Raw genomic sequence first — 21,869 nt, 5'->3', positions numbered from 1 at the left:
GAAAATGCCTGTCTCATGTAAAACTTTTATTAAATAGGTTTGTAGCTTTTCTCTTATTAATCTGCCTTTTGTTACAGGGGCCACAGCCAAGAACGTAGAAGGGTAGAAGAAAAGCTATTTTTCCTGCCCTACAACACAATACCTCCAAACCCAATCTAATGCCCAATATATAAAGGGTTAGTATTAATCTCATCTGAAAACATGTAGCCACTTAAGTGAATTTCCTAATCTCTTGCTGAGTGTTTATTATATAAGTGTTTAAAAATATAAGAACAAAACATGTTTCCTGCTCTCAAAGAGCTTACTGTATACTTGGGAGAGTATACAGTAAGGAGTAACTGATGATTCATTCATTCAGTAACTACATATAACCCCATTATATGCCAAGCCCCATTCTAAGCAACTAGGAATATGGCAGGGAACAAAATGCCTGCCTTCATGAGACTTACATTCTAGTAGAGACTGAAATAATCAGTTATAACCGGTGAGTGAAGTATGTCAGACAATGATAAGTGCTTTAAAGAAAAAAAAGAAAGGAAAAGAATGGAGGGGGAGGACCTTACATCAGGACTCACTGACAAGGTTCATGTGAGCAGCTGCCACATGAGTATGTGAGGGAACAGGTCCGAAATGCCTGGAATTCTCCAGAAACAGTGTGGCTAGAGCAGCGTGTGCGAGGATCTGCGTGGGTGCAGTACGAGCACACAACAGTCTTCTAGGGCCAGGAGAGAAGTATCCGCAGGTTGGTGGTGGGCGAGTCAGGGCAGGTGCTCACACTGAGGAAGGACAAGTAGGAACTGACCAGGCGAGAAACGGACGGAGGAGGAGGACGAGAAAGGGAGAAAAAGCTCGTCATGGAGGCGACAGCAGGAAGTCGGATGCTGAGGAGGATAATGACGAGGTGATGGAAATGATGACAGCAGTGACAGTGATTAAGGATGCAAACGTTTGATTCACAGAACGTTTCACTGTATGGTTCATGTAACACTACTGTAAGCAGCCTCTGGGAACCCACAACACAATTATCTACACCAAAGAAACTGACTACATAATACAATAAACTCAGAGGTGCCTGCCATTGGCATGCGAGCATGTAAGATGGCCAAGTGGAGGGAATCAGGCAGCAGCCACACAAGCAAAGGAGTGTAGGAGTCAGGAGAAATCAACCGAAGAGCACGACCACGAGAATGATGATGGAGGAAGAGGAGGAGAAAAAAAAGGAGAAGAAGGAAGAGGAGGAGAAAACAAGTAAGAACAACTAGCTAAGCCAGGAAGTGTACCAGGTACCAAGAGGTCCATAGTGTGTCTATAAAGAACCACAAAAGTGATTCAACAACAACTCTACCAGGACAGAGTTAAATGCTTCTGCAAATGACTATAAAAGGGCAAGTTCAGACCAGCTGGCACCATAACCTGTATGATATTAAGGCTCATTAAAGGCAGCTGGGTAGAAACCGTTCCACAATCACAGTGAGAATTTCAAACACACAGGAACAGAACAGCATGGCCCTGACCCAATCAGAGCACTCAGACTCGTGCTTCTCAGACGCCGTGTGGCTCACAAGCCCCTGGTGGTGGTTAGGGACACCTGCCTGACCCCTGCCTGAGATACTTAAAATCTATGTATTTTCCTGGTTGGTTTCAGAAACAGACCATGTCAGAGCAGAGGTGTATGTATCTGGCTGTATTACAGCCGTTCTATTTGGGGGCAACTGTAAACTCACCCTAAGGAAGCAAAGTTACTGTCCAGGAATCCTCTTACTGTTTGCTGCCAACCCTAATGGGTCTCTAATTTTACTCACCACCTGGAGGGTAAGCAGAATATGATCTCTTCTTGGGAAGAGATTTAATGAGTAAGCTGAGTATGGCACTATTTTATGTTTCATTACAGCTTCAAGTTGCAATTTTTATATTGTCTAGAAAGCTTTTTTTTTTTTAATTTGAAGAAAGGTTAGAGAAAATGCTATTGAGTGTACTGGAAAAAGCCTGGGAAACCATTTATCCCAGAGCCATTGTAGCGATAAAGAAACTGAGGACCAGAGCAACTAAGTAATTAACCTGAGGCCACACTACTTCCTAGAACTGGGTTCTCGTTACGTCTAGAACTGGGTTTTCTAACTCTCAGTGTTTTTTCTTCAAGTAAGGCAAAATTGGTAGGCTTTAAAGAAAATATTCTACAGAGAAGCTCACCATAAATTAAGAAAGAGTGAATGGTATTCTTTCTTCAAGCCTGAATAACAAACTTAGTATAAATAAAATAGAGGTGCCAACAGGAAGGCAGCTCTCAGTCTGAGGCCACTCGCTCTGCAGCCAGGCCTGGCCCACTGGGGCCCAGTGCTGCCCATGACCCACTCTCAAAACTTAATTTAATATGAAATTAAAATGGGGCTAACGCTTAGGAAATGAGTCGTTGAAGAGAGAATCTTTAAAGGGTCCTTCCTTCTTGTAGGTACTACACATAAAAAAATTCCAAAAAGCACAGTGACATCAGGAACTGTTTTTTTAAGCTACAGGGAATGTTGGGCTCAAACGTCATTCAACTTTAGTCTCACATCATATTGTCTAACTATTTGTACAGCACTAATTAATAATTATGTGTATATGGCTAAACACAATGTGATCTCTTTGTCATGATTCAGTAAATGTGGTAGAAAAACCCACAGAACAAGTCAGAAATACTTCCATGAAAAAAAATAACAGTTTAAATTGTGATATTTAAAAAGTGAAATGCTTATACGAGTATATGGAACATTCCTTGAAGCCATGAGATAGCCAAGGTTTTACTGTACCGAGCACAGCATGCTTTGTCCGTGAGTTCCAAGCGTGGGGCCCTGGGGCTGCCTAGCACATCATCTGCCCTTGAGCACCTCTGTCATGAATCCGAGTGGGTATTTATAGTCTAAGCCAAAGCAATGGCACTCACAGTACTGACTCTGATTGCAGACTTTATAAGAAACACCAGGGCCACCACACAGTAGCTACACCTACATATTTAAAACCTTAATGAACAGGAATCCAAGTCAAGGATACATACATTTCAACTCAGTTTGAGTTGTGACTAAAACTGAAAGCAATTACTTATCACTCTCTTTGGACAGAGAGATTTCTGGGAGGCTCAAGATATTTATGATGGGGTAACATGGATCTCTTACATGTTAGTCTATATGAAAATAGACTATTCAATGAACAAAGCAGTAGCAACACCCTATGTAAAAGCATTCTACCAACTGATCATTTTTTAAAAGTAAAGAGAAGCAAAGAGAAATTAAATGTTAGGAAAAGGAATTGACCTCCTGTATTACTTTTTCCATTACAGTATTTTCCTCCCTCAGGGTCATGTCTTAGGAATGCAGCTCCTTCACACTCAACAATGAAATAATCCAAAAATGTGAAATTCCCAAGTGCTCCTACCAGACAACCACTGCCCTGCACCGTATTGGCCTGCAGCAGTAAAATGCAGGTCTGCCAGAACGGAATTCTCACCATTCACAAAATAAGAGCGGAACTAAGGCGCTTACGCTCCAGTGAACGACCACACCGCATTAAAAACTCAAGACAGAGAGCAAAACCATAACGAAGCTACTTCCGAAAGCTAGGGAATGGAAGGGTTCATGTATGCTGGCTTAAAGGAGAATTAGAACAGAAATTTATTCTCTCATGAAAGTAACAGTTTTGTCTGGCTTTTGGTGGGAAGCAGGGAGGCTGGGGGGAGGGTTCCCTGAATAATGGCAGTGTTATTCCCTCGACACTATCTGGAAGACACTGGATGACCTAATTCTTACAGAGTCTGGTTAATGTCTTGACTCCCAACATTCAACATTATTTTCAGTGGGTCCCACCCACTTGGCAGTTAGGAAGAATTTTCTCTTGTACACCAAGATGTATGTTGAAGGAAAGTGTAATCGCATTTGTACAGTAAGGCTTTAATAAGCAAATAGTAAGATTCGAAACCCCCAAAGAAAAAGAACACTTCACATTAAATAGTTAAGTGGGAGAGTCCCCTCTCCTTCCCCCAGAGTCCCTGCATTTTCCACTGGCCTGAACAGAAAGCACAGCAACTTTGTCACTGATGCCTGTTGTGATAAAACACACGAATAAAGCCTCCCTGCACAGGGCTTTGGCTTCACTAATGTCTTCAGTAAAATGTCAAAGTCAATTTTACAACAGCAGAGATTAACCTTCAATTTGCAGCGTGAAAAGATTTCTCACTTCTTCTCCCTTTGAAGGTATTTCAGAACTTCACCCACTTTTCACTAACATGTTCTGAAGGAAGGAACAATACCATTACTTTTATTTCCAAAGCACCTTATTTTAGAAGTGAGTGAAATGCCGAGGGAAAAGGCAGGCTAAGAAGCAGACGCCCATTTTTCATACAAAATCTTTTTCATCCTCACCTGAAAACCAAAAGGACAGTATCTGCCATCTTCAATTATCAAACTTAATTCCCTTTTAGTGGTGAGAAGTCTCAGCAAACCCTTTCAATCGTTAATTTGTCAGTGTCACTGTTCTCACCAGTCCCTGAACGAGGAGCTGTCACAGCATGACTGTGATGTCGCAGCTCCTTTACAGTTTCCTCGCCCTCCTTTTGTCCCTCCTTTGCACTCTTGAATACAAAAGCCAAAAGATAGGGTCAAACTACCTCCTGGAGGTGGCAAGCAGGGGAAAAAAGCATCTGTGGCGCTGTCACAGGGACTTGATGGATGGCACCACAGGGACAATGGTCTGCTCTCAGTGTAGACACTGAGTAGAATGAAGAACCTGTGAGTCAGAAGGCTACGCTGCTCCTGACTTTCATATTCACGGAGAGAGACCGGAAAGTACCTGACCAAGGTATTTTTCAGCAACAGGTTGGGAAAGTGAAGCTGGGGACCATGGCAGGTCTCAAGCCTGCAGCACTGAGGCCTGTGTCCCCCGGTGCATCAGTACAGGAGGGGGTAGACCTTCCACGGCAGTGATCAGAGGTACCCGGGCCTTTTCTGGACTCCCAGAAGACATCACTTCACGTGTCTCTGAATAAGCCTGCTACGTTCCTCAAATATTCAAACTCTCTTTTGATTGTATATTTATTGTACTAAGTAAATGCATGGCTCTATACAAAATTCCATCTTCCAACGAAAGCAAATGTTTTCAACTAAATTACTAACTAAACAGTTTCCCTGTGACTTCAGGTCACCTCAGAATTAATGGACATATCCACTTATCAGTTACTTTGCATGATAAGTGACCTGCCAGGCAGCGCTCCCACGTTGCCTGGCCATGTCAAGACTCAAGCATTCTGGTGAAAAGCAATTAATTATCGCACAAAGCAGCAAATTCCATTTTTAGGCTATCTCTAAAAGTTAGAAAGTTCTTCCATATGCTGAACCAAAATCTCAGTGATTTTCAGTCCTAATTCTGCCTTGTGGAACAGCATAGAGTATCTTTCATTCAGTCTGAATCGCTACTTACCTTCAGACGTTCAATGGCCTCCTCTCCTCCAGGCGTAGACATGATCCTCTCCTGAATACTGCTCACAGATGGTAAGCCCACCTGACTATTGAGTGAGCAGGAAGATGGAGATGAAGTAAGGGACCCCATGGATGCTGTGGAAAAATTGCCAGGGCGTTGATTCTCAGAGGCTAGCAAGTACCTATGCTTATTGTTCTGAAAATCTTTCAGATCTGGGAGGTAGAAAGAAGGGAAGGCAGAAAAAGTGAAAAAGGGGGAAAGGAGCAGAGGAAGAAAAAAGACAGGAAAGAACACCAGTGTAAGAAAGGAAAGCATTAAAGCGCCAAAACAAAGACATGTTATAATACAAAGACAAGTTGCAATTGTTCTAGATGGCAGTTCTAAAACATGTCTGTCTTTAATACTTGTATCCTAGAGGTTAATTTAGAAACTGAAAAATTCCAGCACAGGTTAACGTTGTTGTAACTGGTTGGGAAACCAGGGCTCCCAAGGACACTGCGTAGGCATTTTCCCTAACAGCCTTGCTACATTCCTTCTATGGCTCCACATCTATAAGGCCTTCAATTCACACGATTCTTAAAGCCCAGTGGTTTGTAACAGTAAGGGAAAAAAGAGGATCACTTATTTATCAATAATAAGACGTATCAGCATGGCCCAGCGTTTTATGGCATTTAGCAAAAATTCCCAAGAAAATGTTATAGTTAAACAAAATTCTGAGCAATTGGTAGTGTCCTTTGTATAGCAACATTTCAACATTCTAAAAGGAATTTTTTAACTACACTTTTTAAAAAAAAAGAAAAAAAGGAGAGGTAACTGTAGAAATGACAGGAATTTTGTATAAGTCCTGGTTAAGAACTCAGGGCCAACTGATTGCCTCAACAGGGAAGGACAATTAGCAAATTAAAGAATCTGGTGTAGTTTACATTCATCTACTGGAGCACGCAACAATTAAGGCTGAACATTTGCTAATTTAAGTAAGGCTCTTACTTTTCCTAACAGTATGAACATGAGTCATTGGTAACCCAAGTTCCTAGTATGAAATGCAAGTTTTAGGGGCATATTTTTCATTTACTAAGATCTTTAACAGAGCTGGAGATTTTGCTTTTAAACTCAGTTTTGGTAAAAAGAGCCACAAACAACAAAATGCACTAATTTACTGTTTGTACTTTCCTTCATTAGTCATCCTTTTCAAATAAACACCAGAGGAAATCCATACATATTGGTGCATTCCTATTTTAAAATTAGCTTATATTTTAAATTTGAGAGAATCTACATTGCTTAAAACTCATATCAAAACTAAGTGTTCCTTAAAGGACATCAGTCAATACAAAGAGTCAGAAAAAATACTGATAACTCTCTTTGGCTCTATTCATCTCCACTTAATCAAAGCCAGTTCTTGAAGCTCCTTAAAACTAGTGGTTGCTTCAATACAGTTTGAAAACCACCATCTGCAAATACAGAACATAGGAGAATAAGCAAGTTTTAAAAGGGGGATAAGAACTGGAGCAAAAAATTAGCCATCAGGTGATGGCAGCAAAGTGGGAAGGAATAGGAAGGATGGAGTTAGAAGGTCCGATTGACACATGCAAGACCTGACAGGGATTAAGAGGAGACCGAAATGGAAACTCAGCAGTGGTCAGAGCTGCGTTCCTGCACGGATACAGAACTGAAACTGAGGTCATGCATAGCTTTTCGGGCAATGCCACAGCTGCTCAGAAAATAGTGAGGCAACAAGCTGGCAGCAGCACCACCTGAACACAAAAGCAAGAACAAGATGGTGTCTTTCCCATACCAGTGTCGGTCAGCCTCGGAAATCTCAGACAGAGCCGTTCCAGTCCAAGAGTCACTCTGAATTAGAACGTTCTAGTGTCTTCAAGGCCTAGTATCATCACAGCAGCCAGAGCTACATCTGGTTTCTCCTATGTATTTCCTCACTCTCTGTCAAGCCTCATTAAATGAACAAATCAATAAAAATATAACCCCCTCCCCAAAGATTCTTCATTTCTTCTAAGATGAATTTTCGTGAAAGGGCAATAAATTATTTCCTCACCAACTTAGTGATATATATGGAGAGAATAAGGTGTGATTTTTTTTTATATAAAATGTCCTTATTTCAAGCATAAATTTTAGACAAGTTTTAAAAAATTTATTTGTAATTCATGAAAAGGGGGGGAAAATGTTTTACCATCAAGTAAGCTGAGAGCCAAGACACAGAGGAAGCTGACTGAGCACAAGCAGCAGAGGGGAGTGCTGGTCCGACAGAGCTACTGAGTCCAACACAGTTTCACCGACTGGAAGTGACTGTTTAAAATTATATATACACTAAGGCTCAGAATTACGTAACTAATTAAAAAGGATTTTTCTATTAAACTATCAGACTCTGAAGGAGCTCATGAAGCCAAAACAGGTGTAATAATGATTAAAAGCTAGGGCTCTGAATTACAGTACCCAGTCTGACCACACAGAAGCCATGGGATCTCAGTAGCCAACTAACCACTCCAGGTAGCAGTGTCCTCATTGGTAAATGGGCATGATGGAACTTTTTCAGTCATTGACAAGATTAAATGAGACAATATATTCACAGGACTAGAACAGGGCCTGGCACATTATAAACACAATGAATGTGAGCTGCTGTCATCGCTATCATTATCATCTCTGACTTTGGATTCGGTTGAATCACGTAAGTCGAAAAACTAACGAGTAGCGGAAGCATGAGATTCTTAAGCCTCTCCACTGTGCAAGCCACAAACTGAAATCCAGCAGAGTGTTTTGCTAAATGGAGAAGGGCAAAAATAGGATCATTTCTGAATCTACATCCAATATGCTCTGTCTGGGATTTCCCTGTTAGAACTGCTGGCATGCAAAGCTCATCTGAGGCTAATCCAGCAGAAGCAGATTAGCAAATCAGAGGACTGGGAATAACCAATACATGAAATACACACATTTGCCTCCACTTCCAGAGTAATCATCGATCAATGGATCAACTGAAGGTAAGCAGGAGGGAAAATACAAGAAGGGTCAAAGTTCAGGTTCAGCAGTGACACAGAGCGGGAACAGAGCAGTATTTTGGCATTTGGGAAGATGAAAAAATTAACACTTAGAATATATTATCATTTTACTAACTGTATTCATCTAAAATCAAGTGCTAATCAGTAAGACGAACTAAACCAGAAAACCACACGAGGCCTTGGAAATCTTATCAGAATTCCAAACAATATAATATTCATTTTACACTTGGAAAATGAAAATATGCTGTATTAAATAAAGTCATATACTACTCTTCCTGAATAACCTAGTTAAATCACTTAAGCAAACTTCTGATTAGATATTATGCAGACAGGTAACTAAGGTTAAAGAATCAGATTCATTTTTAAGACAACGCTGTAAAACAATTATTTTCTGGAAGTCTAATTCTTGCACTTAGAGGAACTGGATATTTTCTCCTCCATGTTCGCAGGAATGGAGTTGGGAGCGTTCACACGTCTTTCATTGCTACTACATTAATCCAGAGGAACCCACAACACAAAAACAGAAATTTCAAGTAACGTTTTTCTGAAGTGATTCACTTCTCAGTGAGAATAAGTTTACCATTCCAAATATACGTCACTGCTGATCTAAAATAGAAATCCAATAAAAATACAAGTAGTGACATATTCAAGAAAAACTAATTTCATGAGTTCAAATGGGTACGTACATAATATATAAAAAAATTCTGGGATCATTTTCATTGAGTTTTTTTAAGAAGTTAAGAAAAAACCCAAAAAGCTTTCTCTACCATCTAGCTTCATCAATGTCCTTAAATTAAATCTAAGCTGACATCTAAGAAGCCTGCAGAAGAAAGGAGGAACTTCTGTGCTGATCCCTGATTCACTTACTATCTATGATGTCCCCCAGTCCCTGAGCGCGAAGAAGGTCCTTCAGCCGTGTCACCTCCTCCTTTAACTCCCGGACAAGCTTGGCATTGGGATCCTCATTGATAACGGCGTTGCATTTAATTTGTTTTGCACGATCTGCATATCTAGATCCAAAAAGAAAATTCATTTTTGCCATTCCTCAGATGCTCTCTCTATTTCTCATAAGTAACATACCATTATTTCTAAATCAAACAGCTTGAGTATTTACACATTTTATGAGGCTTAACAATAATACATTTGTATAACGCTCTATAGTACCTTATAAAAATGAAGAAAAAGGCTCAGATGAATTTAAGTGATTTACCCAAGATCACAAAGGAAATAAATACCAAAGGACTGAAAACTGATTTGTCTCACTATATAGTGTTCCTTTCATTATATCAAAAATGTCTTTCATGGGAGAAGAGTAGAAAGTTCTGAATTAAAATAAAACCTATTCATATATAGAAATAGTCTATTAGTAAACATTCTGTCACTAATTTTTTTTAATGCTACATGTACTCATACTTGTATCACGTTTTACAACTTGAGCATTTCTGTAATGACAAACACCACAAGGGACACTTCTTTTTATAGAAATGAGTATTATAAGAAACTTTCACTATTATCTAAGTTATCCAAAAATCTCACTTGAACAATTTTAATATCTTTCCTATGATAAAGTTGCTGTCTTTCCCAATGAAACTGAAAACCATAAACAGGTAAATTCTATTATAATAAGAATCCTTCCCCCAATGTTTTCCCACTTGTGTGAGGGCTAGATCAGTACAGACATAAATGACTACCAACAAAGCGTCAGAAAATCCAGGGCCCAACAAAACTTATCGTGGCACTCTGTTCTATTTGTATGTAGCTATTGGGATAAAGCTGGAATACCTCAGAGTGCTCAAAGTTTCATCATAGTTGATATCTGCTGGGCTCAGAGCAGCAACCATTGCAGTCCGAGAATTGCCACCTAAAAACATGAATCATGATTACCTCAAATCATACTCATTTTAGAAAGAATTTTACTGAACGTGTCAAATCAGATAGCACAACCTCAGATCCTAAGATTTAATCAAAGTCAGCAAATTTTTCCAATGCCCCATGCCAGGCACAGTTATATTCAAATCTTGGTGTGTGGATGTACTGTATCCAGTTTCCTTCTTCCCACTCCAATCAAGACCTCAGCCATTTCACCAAAGCCACTCTCGGTGAAGGGAAAGGCGCTGGGGGCATGGACAGCCCAACGGGCCATTCTCAGCCTCTTCTTTTCAGCAGCAGTATTTGACACAGCTGATCACTCCCTCCTCCTCATTAAGAAGGAGGGAAAAGGGCTAAAGAAATAGGGAATGAAAGGCAGTAACCTGAAGGTCCAAAAACATCAGCAAAATTGAGTAAGTGTTGGTAACGTCTGATTATGTGCACCTGGGGGGGCATGGAGTTTTCAGAGGAAGGAGGAGCAATAGTTTCAAGCAGGCGAGTTGTCAGGAAGACAACTCCGCAGGTCACGTGCTGAAGTTAGTGACACATGGGAGAAAACCCTGATTTAAATAAAGGTGAGCAAATTCAACCAGCTTAGATCATAAAGATATTACACACCAGGTCAACATACCTAGATTTTCTCTAAGGAGCCAAGTAAGTACAGAATCCCTGTAGGGAATAAAGTCAGTTTTCTTCTTCTTCTTACTCTATTAAACAGAAAGAAATGGGTCTCAGCATGGTTAAGGAGGAAAAATTCACATGGAAGACAAACCAGTCTGAAATTCCCAAGTAAATTAAATTACCCATCACTGTTGAAATTTAACACTCACAGCTTCGATTCTTCACAACCCAAAGCTCATGAAATAAAGTAAATTTTCCTTTTTCTTTTGAAAAATTTATCACATACACAACAGTTCAGAACAGTAAAATGAGCTCACATACCCATCATGCAGCTCCAATCATTATCAATGTTTTGCCAATCATGTTTCAATTATCCCTCAAACACTTTTCTACACTTTCTATTCTTAAACCACCTTGGAGTAAATTGCAGACACCATGCCCTTTTAATTCATAAACACTTCAGCAGATGAGGACATTCTCTTACACAGTCACAGTTCAAAGACCAAATTTTTAGGAAATTTAACATCAACAAACTACCATTTAATATCCTGTCCATATCATGTCTTTTATAGCTGGTAGTGTTTTAAAGCAAATCCAACATTTTATGTATAAATACTTCAGGTACGTAGCTTTAACAGAGAAGGACTTTTAAAAAAAACAATAACATAGCTGCATGACCATTATTACACTTAACAAAATTAACAAAATTCCTTAATATCATCTAATACCCAATCCTCAAACAATCCCTTTCACTTTTACAGATAAACAAATATGAATACTGTACATTTTCAGGCTGGATGTATAGGAACAAGTCATTTCGTTAATTTTCTTGGCCAACCTCCAAATCATCAAATGGGTTGTTACATATCTAGTAACTCTTGTAAAGCAATACACAGTTGGTTTCTTTGAATGGAAATTATGCCCAAAATAAATCCAACAATTAAGAGTTAGGGTGAAAGGTCTAAGAAAATGATATAATTTGCTAAGCTGGAGATCTGAAAAGACTGCAAAATGCAATATCTATCTATCTATCTATCTATCTATCTATCTATCTATCTATCTATCTATCTATCTCCCTCTCTCCCTCCCTCCCTCACTCAAGAATTTACTTGAACTGCTCTCTGTGACCCTTCTCATTATCACAGAATAAAGCAAAAAGCACCAATGCAAAGCCAGTGCTGAAATGAAGGAAGTTACGTTCTTTGAAAATAAAATTTAATGCAGACGCTTTGCAGATAATAATTACATCAGTATGTGCTAGCTGACTACTGTGTCGTGATAGGTTAAGATGCCACTAAGGGGAAAGCCAGGGCTCACTGATACACATACATCTCCCCAGCAATTGGCAGTTCTATAATCCACCCTTGGTATTATCTGAGGTTCAATTAAAATAAGGACGACCTACTTGGGAAAGCACAGATATTCAGAAAAGGAGTCCTAAGTAGTTGGCCTCTCATTTGGTGAGGAGGAAAGGAAGTAGGCAAGCAGCACTTTCATTCCACCTCTTATCAAAAATATCCCGTCTCATCCCACTCCACCCAGAGACACACAATCCAACAATTGAGAAAGTCATGTCCAACAGCAGGTCCTATTTCTAAATCATACAGACCTCGAGGGAGACTGAACAGCCAGGGGACCTTTACTCCACTATAAAATTCTTGAGGCCTGAAACCTCAGTTTATCCTTTCCTAGTTCCCCACTGCACTGCACTTAAACACTCCACTTTGCTATTTGTTAGTACTGAAAATGCTGCAAGAGTTAAAGCATGCCAGTTACAATGACTGCAAACAATACTATAAAAATAAGCAGTGTCAGTTTGCCAAAAATGTGCTATTTTCATTTCTGTTCACCAGACTAAATAGGGAGCAGCTAAATGAATATGCATAAATAGAACTTCGATCTTGTCCATTTGAAAACACTCTGGAATTTTAGCCATTTCTTTTCTACTTGCTGTCTTATACCAATTAATCTTATCTACCTCACATCTATAATTTTAAAAAATGTTTTAGTAGTTACATAAAAAGTTTTACTTAGATTAGTTACCTTTCTAAAGAGAAACACTATTAAGTGTGAATGATAATAATCCTGTTTCTCTCCCCAATGGAAATAACAACGTATCTCAATTCACCGAAAATTACATTTGTTACATAAAAACTAAAATTCATTTCTGATCTGTTACAGTTATGACATAGATGCCAAGTACTAAACTGAGTTTTACAAAAACTGATTGCGAGTCACTGTGGCATATCGCAATGTGGGAAATGTACAGATAAATACCGTGAACTGCACTTAGGGTTCATATGGGTATTAATTGATGAGCCAATAGACAGGACAGGCAGGAATGATCACTACGTTTTAACAGTCTTCATAGTTCTGGGAACCAGATTACATATTTGAAAAATATCCACAAAAAAATGTGTAATATCAAATAGCAGGTAAGAGTTTTGAATTAGGCAGCTTTTTCAAGTAAGCAGAGAAAAACAGAAAAGGGGGATTACTTTTTATTAAGTTATTTGTGTAGAAATAGAGAATAAACAAGTCTTTCTATTTGAAAATATGAGTATAAAATATTTCAATGAAGATACTGCCTCTATCCCCAATGTTCCTCGTGTGATTCAAAACACTGCTAGGTGCACTATTATTTATGCAAAATAGTACTAATAAATTTTAGAGTACTTGTATAGATATATAAAGAAGAGAAAGATCTATTGTATTGGATTAAAAGGATGCAAATAATGTTTTCTAGAGACAGAAGTTTAACGTGATTCTGCAGCTTTCACTTTAAGAGAAGAAAAAAAAAATTTTAATCAAAATTTAAATAATCCATTTATTTAAATGGTAGGCAATAAGTAAAGATAATACAAAGAAGTTTAAGAAAAATATACTAATAATTTCAAGAAGCCAGCTATGTTTTGGAGGTACCCTTAAGAAATTTCTTATCGGACCGGCCCGGTGACTCAGACGGTTAGAGCTCCATGCTCCTAACTCCGAAGGCTGCCAGTTCGATTCCCACATGGGCCACTGGGCTCTCAACCACAAGGTTGCCGGTTCAACCCCGAGTCCCGCAAGGGATGGTGGGCTCCACCCCCTGCAACTAAGATTGAACACGGCACCTTGAGCTGAGCTGCCCCACCGATTGGCTCAGTTCGTTGGAGCGTGTCCTCTCAACCACAAGGTTGCTGGTTTGAATCCTGCAAGGGATGGTGGGCTGCGCCCCCTGCAACTAGAAAACTGCAACTGGACCTGGAGCTGAGCTGCACCCTCCACAACTAAGACTGAAAGGACAACAACTTGAAGCTGAACGGCACCCTCCACAACTAAGATTGAAAGGACAACAACTTGACTTGGAAAAAAGGCCTGGAAGTACACACTGTTCCCCAATAAAGTCCTGTTCCCCTTCCCCAATAAAATCTTAAAAAAAAAAAAGAAATTTCTTGTCGCCCTTTTGAGAGGTTTGTAGGAGACTCCTTCAAGAAACAGTGCTACAGATCACTAGGCGGAACGTCCCAAGGAAACAGTGTGGAAGCTGCCTCAAACTTATTTTTCCTTAATTCTAAATTCCTTCTCCAAAGCACATTGTCATGTTCCCTAAATTAGTTGTGCTGTGAAGCCACATGATTCATGGTCACCCGAAACAGAAGTTCTAAATTCCAAAGCCAGAGTATGTATAACAAAAACTTTTTTGGAGGTTCCATTCTTCTTTATGCCTCCATCAATTCTGCTGAGGATCTAAAACCATCACAATTGATTCTACAGCTAGTTCATTTTCACCAAACCCCACCATACCTTGCTGGTGCAGTTATCCTACAGATGAAAGCATTTAAAAAAGAATGAGAACACAGGATAAGCTTCCAAACAGAAAATATGTTGTTTAAATTTTAAGTCATAAATTAAATATGATTTCTCAGAGACAAGCAAGAAAGCATCTAATTCTTTATAAGGATTCAAATGAGGTACTAAACTAAATGAGAGCACACATGACTGACACTCCCTTAGCTTCTAACATAAAGAATGAAGCCCCTTATAAGTACTGTTTTCAGCTTCAGTGTTCTTCTGTTAAGGAGTAGGAAAGAGTAAAATTATTTTTAAAAATACACTATTGGTCCCCAAATAAACAGCACTTACCAAGGCAAACTGCTCAAAATACTCCAAAAAGTACTGCATGCATCCTACTCAGAAAAGGTTGTGTAGGAAAAAGACTCATGGTTTTCATGAAATACGAAATAAGGCTCAGAAAAATAGTCAAAACTAAGGTCTTTGTAAAGACATAGTTTTTACTCTGGCCTTTAGAGTTCTATGCTTACTTTCATTCTCCTTAATTTCTTTTACTTTTAGTACAAAGTGTGTTATACCTAGTATTGTACTGAAAAGTTTTAAAACAAGAAAGGCAAAATTACATAAAAGGGCCCAAAAGGACAACCTTCATAAAGAATCATAAAATATAGTCAAGTACCTTTGCTGAACAGACTCATTTTCCCTTATAACGAAGTATAACACTTACCACCTCTGCCAAGGCTGAAATGACTTTGCCCAGAGTTGTAAGAGACTTATTAATATTTGCTCCTTCCTGAAATCAATTCCAAACACAAAAGAATTATGATGAAGAATTTCTCCTATTGCCACATCGCATATAACAGATAAAATACAATTAGCCGTATGCTAGCATTATTTGTTTATTTATGACCACGTATTCTAAAAACCTCCTTTCATCCTCCGTCTGCCCCCTCTCCCCCATAACACGCCGGACCTCTTGCTTAACGCACAGTCCTCCAGTATCTTCGAGATGCCTGTGCTCCGGAAACTTACAGATCTGCGTTCCTCCCACAGTCACTAACACGAAACTTCTGCTCTTGGTAAGATCTCTCTAGAGGAGCACATGCTGGTTCTCACGTCTGGATCTCATGTGTCCTCCTCCCATGACCGTCCCTCACTTTCACCTAGCCAAGTTCTGCCTGTTCCTCAAAACACAATTCAACTGTCACCTGGACCATGAAGTCCTCCGTAATTATTATGTTATAAAACTTATCCTTCCATCGACGTTATAGACCAGATATCGGCAGAATTTTTCAGTAAAGGTTTTGTGGGCCATACGGCCTCTATCACAACTTCTTAACCCTATCACTGTAGCACGAAAGCAGCCACAGACAATAATAAATAGATGTGGCTATGTCCCAAAAAGTTTTATTAACAAAAACAGGCAGTGGGCCCGATTTGGCTTACCGGCCATGTTGGCTGATGTATAATACAGAACAATTAATGACTAAGCCATTTGTTTGGTAAAATAAATACCTTTAATCGCGTCCCTTTGGCACCAGTTGAATCAGCTCGTTCACTCCCTGCTAGATCCACCAAACTGATTTTACTGACCTGGAAAAGAACCATAACATTGGGACAATTCAAAAATAAGCAACATAGAAGCAGAAAACATTTAGAGGCAGGAAATTAAAAGATTAAGACATGGAGAAGACTAAAAATATTGATTAGGGTTCTTATATATGACATAAAAAGACAAAGACAATATTTACTTTTTGTCAATTTAAAGAGCACACACAAAAGTTCACAGCAATTATCTTGAGACAAAAGTTATTTTAGGATAAATATATTTTACAATGGTATGTCATAAAAATATATAAAACTCTGTAGCCACTATGGAAAACAGTATGGAGGTTTCTCAAAAAATTAAAAACAGAACTATCCTATGATCCAGCAATTCCAGTTCTGGATATTTAGCCAATTAAAACGAAAATGTTAACTCAACAAGATATATGTACTGCAATATTCACTGCAGCATTATTTATAATAGTCAAGATATGAAATCAACCTAAGTGTCCACTGATTGAAGAACAGATATAGTAAATGTGGTGTATATGTACAATGGAATATTATCCAGCCATAAAACAAGAAATGAAATCTTGCCATGTACAATAATATGGACGGATCCTCAAGGCATTATGCTAAATTAAATAAGCCAGACAGAGAAAGACAAATACTATATGACCTCACCTCTATGTGGAATATTTAAAAAACAAACAAACAAACAAACAAACAAAAAAGCTCATAGATACAGAGAACAGATGGGTGATTGCCAGAGGCAGGGCGTTTTTGTTTTGGTGGGGGGAGGGGCGTAGGTGAGACAGGTGAAGGAAGTCAAAAGGTACAAATTTCCAGTTACAAAAAAAAATCTGTAACTGTTTATATAGAAGGATGTTCACTAGACTTCACAATATATTTCACAATATATACAAGTATCGATTCATTATGTTCTACACCTGAAACTAATATAACGTATGTCAAATATACCTCAATAAAATTTGAAAAATAACATATATGTAAAACTCAACATTAAATGGTATATTAAAAATGAAGCTTCCAGGAACTAGAACTCTCAAACACTGATTGTGGAAATGTAAAATGACATAATGATTCACTTTGGAAAACAGTTAAGAAGCTCAACATACTCATATACCTACCATAAGATTCCACCACCCGACCCCTAGGTATTAACCAAGAGAAATAAAACCAAATGTCCACATAAAGACTTGCACACAAATGTTCCCAGCATTTTCATTTGTAATGATCAAAAAAGGATACAATTTAAATGCCCATCAACAAATGAATCAATGAACAAACTGTGATATATCTATACAATGGAATACTAACCAGCAATGAAAATGAACTAACTATTAATGCACACAATATAGGTGAATCTCAAAATCATTATGCTAAGTGAAAGAAGCCAGGCAAAAACTAGTATACCATATGATTGAAAAATATAAAACTGGAAAATGTAACAGCCATAGGGACCGAAAGCAGATCAGGGACTACCTGAGGACAGAGGTGGAAGGAGGGATACACTCAGATTACAGAGGAGCATGAGGCAACTTTGTGGGGTCCTGGAAATGCATATTATCTGGATTGTGGCACTGGTTTCACGGGTATATACACATGTGATCCAGTTTTACACTTTAAATATGTGTGATTTATTATACTTTAGTACCTCAATAAAGCAGATAAAAAAATAAAGCTTCAGGAAAGTTTAGACAAAAGTATCCAAAATGGATTATCAAGGAAGCCATGGTTATGGAATTAACATTACTATTTTTGTAGATTTGACATCATGGAAAAAGAAAAAAATGCTTTCACATAGGATGTTTCTTGGTGTCATTTGCACGAATACTGACTACTACATAGCATTAATACTGTAACCTCTGGCTATGTAGTTTCAAGTTATTTGATCACCTATATGAAGAATATATTTTTAAAAATAATTTTCAGCTAAAAACAAGTCACCAAGCAAAAGGTAACTCTAGCTTTCAGTGATACCGGTATCATAAAGTACTCAGCTTATAAAGCAAAGGCTCTTTTATAACTGCCAGTACAATAAATCTAACTTCAGATTTCAAATCCAGCTGTATGCGCGTTGCTGTTTGCGACGCTTGGTGCTCGGTTGCTCAGTCTCCGCTCCCTGGTTACTGTGACAGCCTGTCCCTTCCTGGAGCTCAGGACAGATTGGGTGAGTGCCCATGTGACACGTGCCCAAAACCAAAGACAAGTATGAAGTGAGATCATACAAAGTAGCAGATAAAATGGGCAGCACCACTATTTCCATGTGGGATGAAATTGGAGGTCTTACACAGCAGGGGATATTACCTGGTTGACCAGGGGGTATGCATCCATGAAAGGATGCCTGACACTTTATACTGAAGGGGTAGAAAACTTCAACAAATTGGGGCATTTTGTATGGTTTATTCAGAAGGGCCGAATTTCAGTGAATCCAATCCAGATTATAGAGGACAACAAAACAAAGGGGCACATAGTGAACAGAGGAAGAATTCCATGAATAGTAATATAGGTACAGGTACATATGGACCAGTGGGAAACGGGGTTCCAACTGGCCCAGAATCAAAGGGAGACCAATTTTCTTATGCTGGTAGAAGCAATGGCCGGGACCTATAAACCCACAGCTACAGGAACAGCTAATCATCAGTCATGAGCACAGTGACAGCAGGGACCCTCGCAGAGCCTTTAAAAGATGACCTACGCCAAACCACACGTGGTTTTTAAACTACATGCCCTATGAGAACACTTATTGCACTTTTATTTATTGTTAAGTGTGCAAACTATGTTCTTTATCGGTTTCCTCTGATGTTTATGGTTTGTTCATAAGAATGGCTTGTTTTTATAGCAAAACTGTTAAGCTGCTCAAGTCTCCCACTAAAGAATGGGAACATGCTGAAAAGTAAGGCCACTTATTTTTAGAGCAAAAAAAGTCTTTGGATATCCCCTAAAACACCTGCACTGTTTTGTGGGTGAGTTAAGACATCAGCATTATAGCCTCTATGAGTCTATCTTCTGCATACATTTTGTAATATTTAAAATAAGCCTTTGTGGGAGATGTTCTGTCTTAAATTCAGATATTGCAGCTAAAGCAATAACCACCGAAGGAACAAGAACTTGGTCAATGCTAACAGGGACTTGTGAGTATTTGTGACTCCACGAATGATTGATTTCTTCACTAAGTGACTGTCGTCATGATTTTCCAAGGACAGAATCATCCTAAACTCTTGTTTGAGTACAAAAAAAAAAAATTCTTTACCAGAACTATGGAATAGTATGTGATCTTTAGTGTAACAAGTGATTTTTAGAAGAAAGCTACATTTATTTCATTTTAGGGTAGTGCTATTAATATTTGTTATATCAACTTTGAGCATTTATTTTTTGAAACTATAATGTCAAGTATAAAGGCATAATTTGAGGGGGTTATAAAGTCATAATAAACATTGATCTAATTATTTTTTTAAATTATGAGAGATAAACATTATAGTGAAGGCAATTCAAATTGAATTCATGGAGAAATATGCAGTCTTAAGTTATAGGGTCCTACGTATTTGCAAAAACTCAGCCTGGAGTAAAAACCCTAGGCACTTGATTTTATTTGAAGGGGATGGTGGTGGTCGGGGGGGGGGGGGTGGTGTATGTGTGTGTTTTCAAAGTTTCTGAACACAATTCATAAAGCCTTATCAGCTAAAGACAGGGGCTCTCTCAAAAATGTGAACACAGTTTTATTCAGAAATGTAAAGGCCGAGTTTGTTTATTGTTATAAATGGTCCCCAGTTCCACTTTTTATTGTAGGGTGGATAACTGATAAAATTTTCCTTTGTTAGAATTCAACTCTTTTCAATACTATCTTTGGAATAAAAAACATGCATTAATGTTTTAAAAAGGTAAAAAATTAAAATCCAGCTGTATACTACTTAGGAATGTAGGCAGAGTAGAAGTCAATATAAATTTATTATTAACAAAAATAACAATAACATTAACATTTATTAAGTGGTTACTCTGTGCCGAGCACAATTATATGCACTTTACCTATATTAGTACTTAATCCTATGAGGCTGGTGAAACTAAGGCACAAAGAGGGTAAGTAACTTGCCCAAGGTAACACTGCTGCAAGTGGCAGAGGTAGGATCTGAAGCAAGCCGTTTACCTCAAAGTCCACTGCATTTAACCATTAAGGAAAATGAGAAATTAACAAGCAAAGGTACTCGAAGAACATCAGAACTGCTGTGCAGTTCTTTATTTTCCAGGAACAAAACACAGCTTGTCTGCTTCATCATTTGCTTAAACATTTAATCCCACAGGAACACTAACAGAGCTCAAAAAAATAAAATGCACCAAAGAAGCTAGTAGGTAATTAAGAGGTTCCAGTCAAGAGGAAGAAAAGGAAGGATTTTCTCCCCACAAAACTGCTTAACTCTCTTGCATAAAGAAGTGTTCGAGAACCAAAGTCTTGGGTTGTTTTTTTCTTAACCCTATTTTTTATCTTGCAATTTCACTTAAGAACCTACTGGTTTAGGGTGGAATAAAAATGATAAGCAGAAAGTATAAAATACCCTCTGCTACGTAAAAGGGCAACTTTTCTCCCTTCCACAAAATGTAGAGGGCAGCAAGAGGAAACTTCTGAAAACCCCCACTCTCCACAACTCAAGCCCAGAGACTGAAGTTCTCCTACCTTCTCAGTGGAAAGGTTGGTCTCAGCATCATGTTTCTTCTGGGTGAAAACAATTGTAAACACAGCGTGGGAACGGCTACTTGTTTCATTCATGTTGGTAGCTGCCACTGTCCTAAATAAACATAAAGGTGACCACGTGACAACGGAATTCTTAGATGGAAGTTAAAAGGGACAGAAGGCTCCACATTATAGGCATAACAATCACAAGTAATAGCTTTAATTTACAGATTGTAAGACTGTCACACAAATTACTCACAATACATTTTATTCGTGAGTCTATCAAGTTACCCTCCAACTTCAAAGGCACCACATCAGAATCGTTTTTCATATTCCAACTGTTCCTTTAGAAACCACCAAGGCATTTAATTTTTACTCTCTATTAGGTGCTCATTTATTCCAGAATCAATTACTACCATAGGCACGTGATAAGCAACATTTCGCCATGACTTGACCAAAACCTAATAGTAAAACACAACCAAATCTCTAATGTGTCTCAGCAGTGCACTGTTTTGATGAGAAGAAAGATACCGAATTTGCTGAACCGCTCACTTCTCCAGCACAGCCAAAGCAAGGCTCAGAGGACTCCACCATGACAGCCCCTTTCATAGCTATAAATGTGGTCTCGAGCCCGTCACTGGGAGCAAAGGGCCTCAAAGTGTGCCAGAGACCGCAGGCATTAGTCTGTTCCCTACCATACCTGGCTTTGTTCCCAGCATCCATGAGGTCGGCAATGTCTGTGTAGGACGTGACCGCCAACTTTGACAGGTCCTCCACGTACGGGCCAAGAAGTGGGTGTTCACGCACACGCAAATTACCCTTATTTTTTGGATTCAGCAAATCTCGTACTCTTTCACAGTAAATTTCCATGTAGCTCACCTAGAAACAAATCAGTAGTGAATTAGGACTTAGAA

At 38.7% G+C, this 21,869-nt stretch overlaps 1 protein-coding gene and 1 pseudogene across 19 annotated transcripts in view; one reads left to right on the top strand and one right to left on the bottom strand.

Annotated features, from left to right (window-relative positions):
- KIF1B (kinesin family member 1B) overlaps positions 1-21,869 on the bottom strand; it is a 130,570-nt gene that overhangs the window by 69,243 nt on the left and 39,458 nt on the right. For 4 of the 19 annotated variants that reach the window (XM_074334065.2, XM_019746682.3, XM_074334072.2 and 1 more), the window contains exons 6-15: positions 21,656-21,834; positions 20,959-21,070; positions 16,236-16,313; positions 15,448-15,513; positions 14,733-14,750; positions 10,957-11,032; positions 10,239-10,317; positions 9,324-9,466; positions 8,391-8,432; positions 5,449-5,660 (exon numbers count right to left, since the gene is read on the bottom strand). In XM_074334065.2, coding sequence (XP_074190166.2) covers positions 5,449-5,660; positions 8,391-8,432; positions 9,324-9,466; positions 10,239-10,317; positions 10,957-11,032; positions 14,733-14,750; positions 15,448-15,513; positions 16,236-16,313; positions 20,959-21,070; positions 21,656-21,834 — 1,005 coding nt within the window. The remainder of the gene's footprint in view (positions 1-5,448; positions 5,661-8,390; positions 8,433-9,323; positions 9,467-10,238; positions 10,318-10,956; positions 11,033-14,732; positions 14,751-15,447; positions 15,514-16,235; positions 16,314-20,958; positions 21,071-21,655; positions 21,835-21,869) is intronic. The other 15 variants (XM_074334069.2, XM_019746685.3, XM_074334074.2 and 12 more) reach the window with 5 other exon arrangements.
- LOC141572478 (SOSS complex subunit B2 pseudogene) lies at positions 18,476-19,342 on the top strand (annotated as a pseudogene).

This window comes from Rhinolophus sinicus, chromosome 14 (genome assembly GCF_057876585.1).
Source record: "Rhinolophus sinicus isolate RSI-liver-muscle chromosome 14, RSI-T2T, whole genome shotgun sequence".
Lineage (NCBI taxonomy): Eukaryota > Metazoa > Chordata > Mammalia > Chiroptera > Rhinolophidae > Rhinolophus > Rhinolophus sinicus.
Note: the sequence above shows the minus strand (reverse complement) of the source record. Positions and strands in the feature narration are given on the sequence as shown.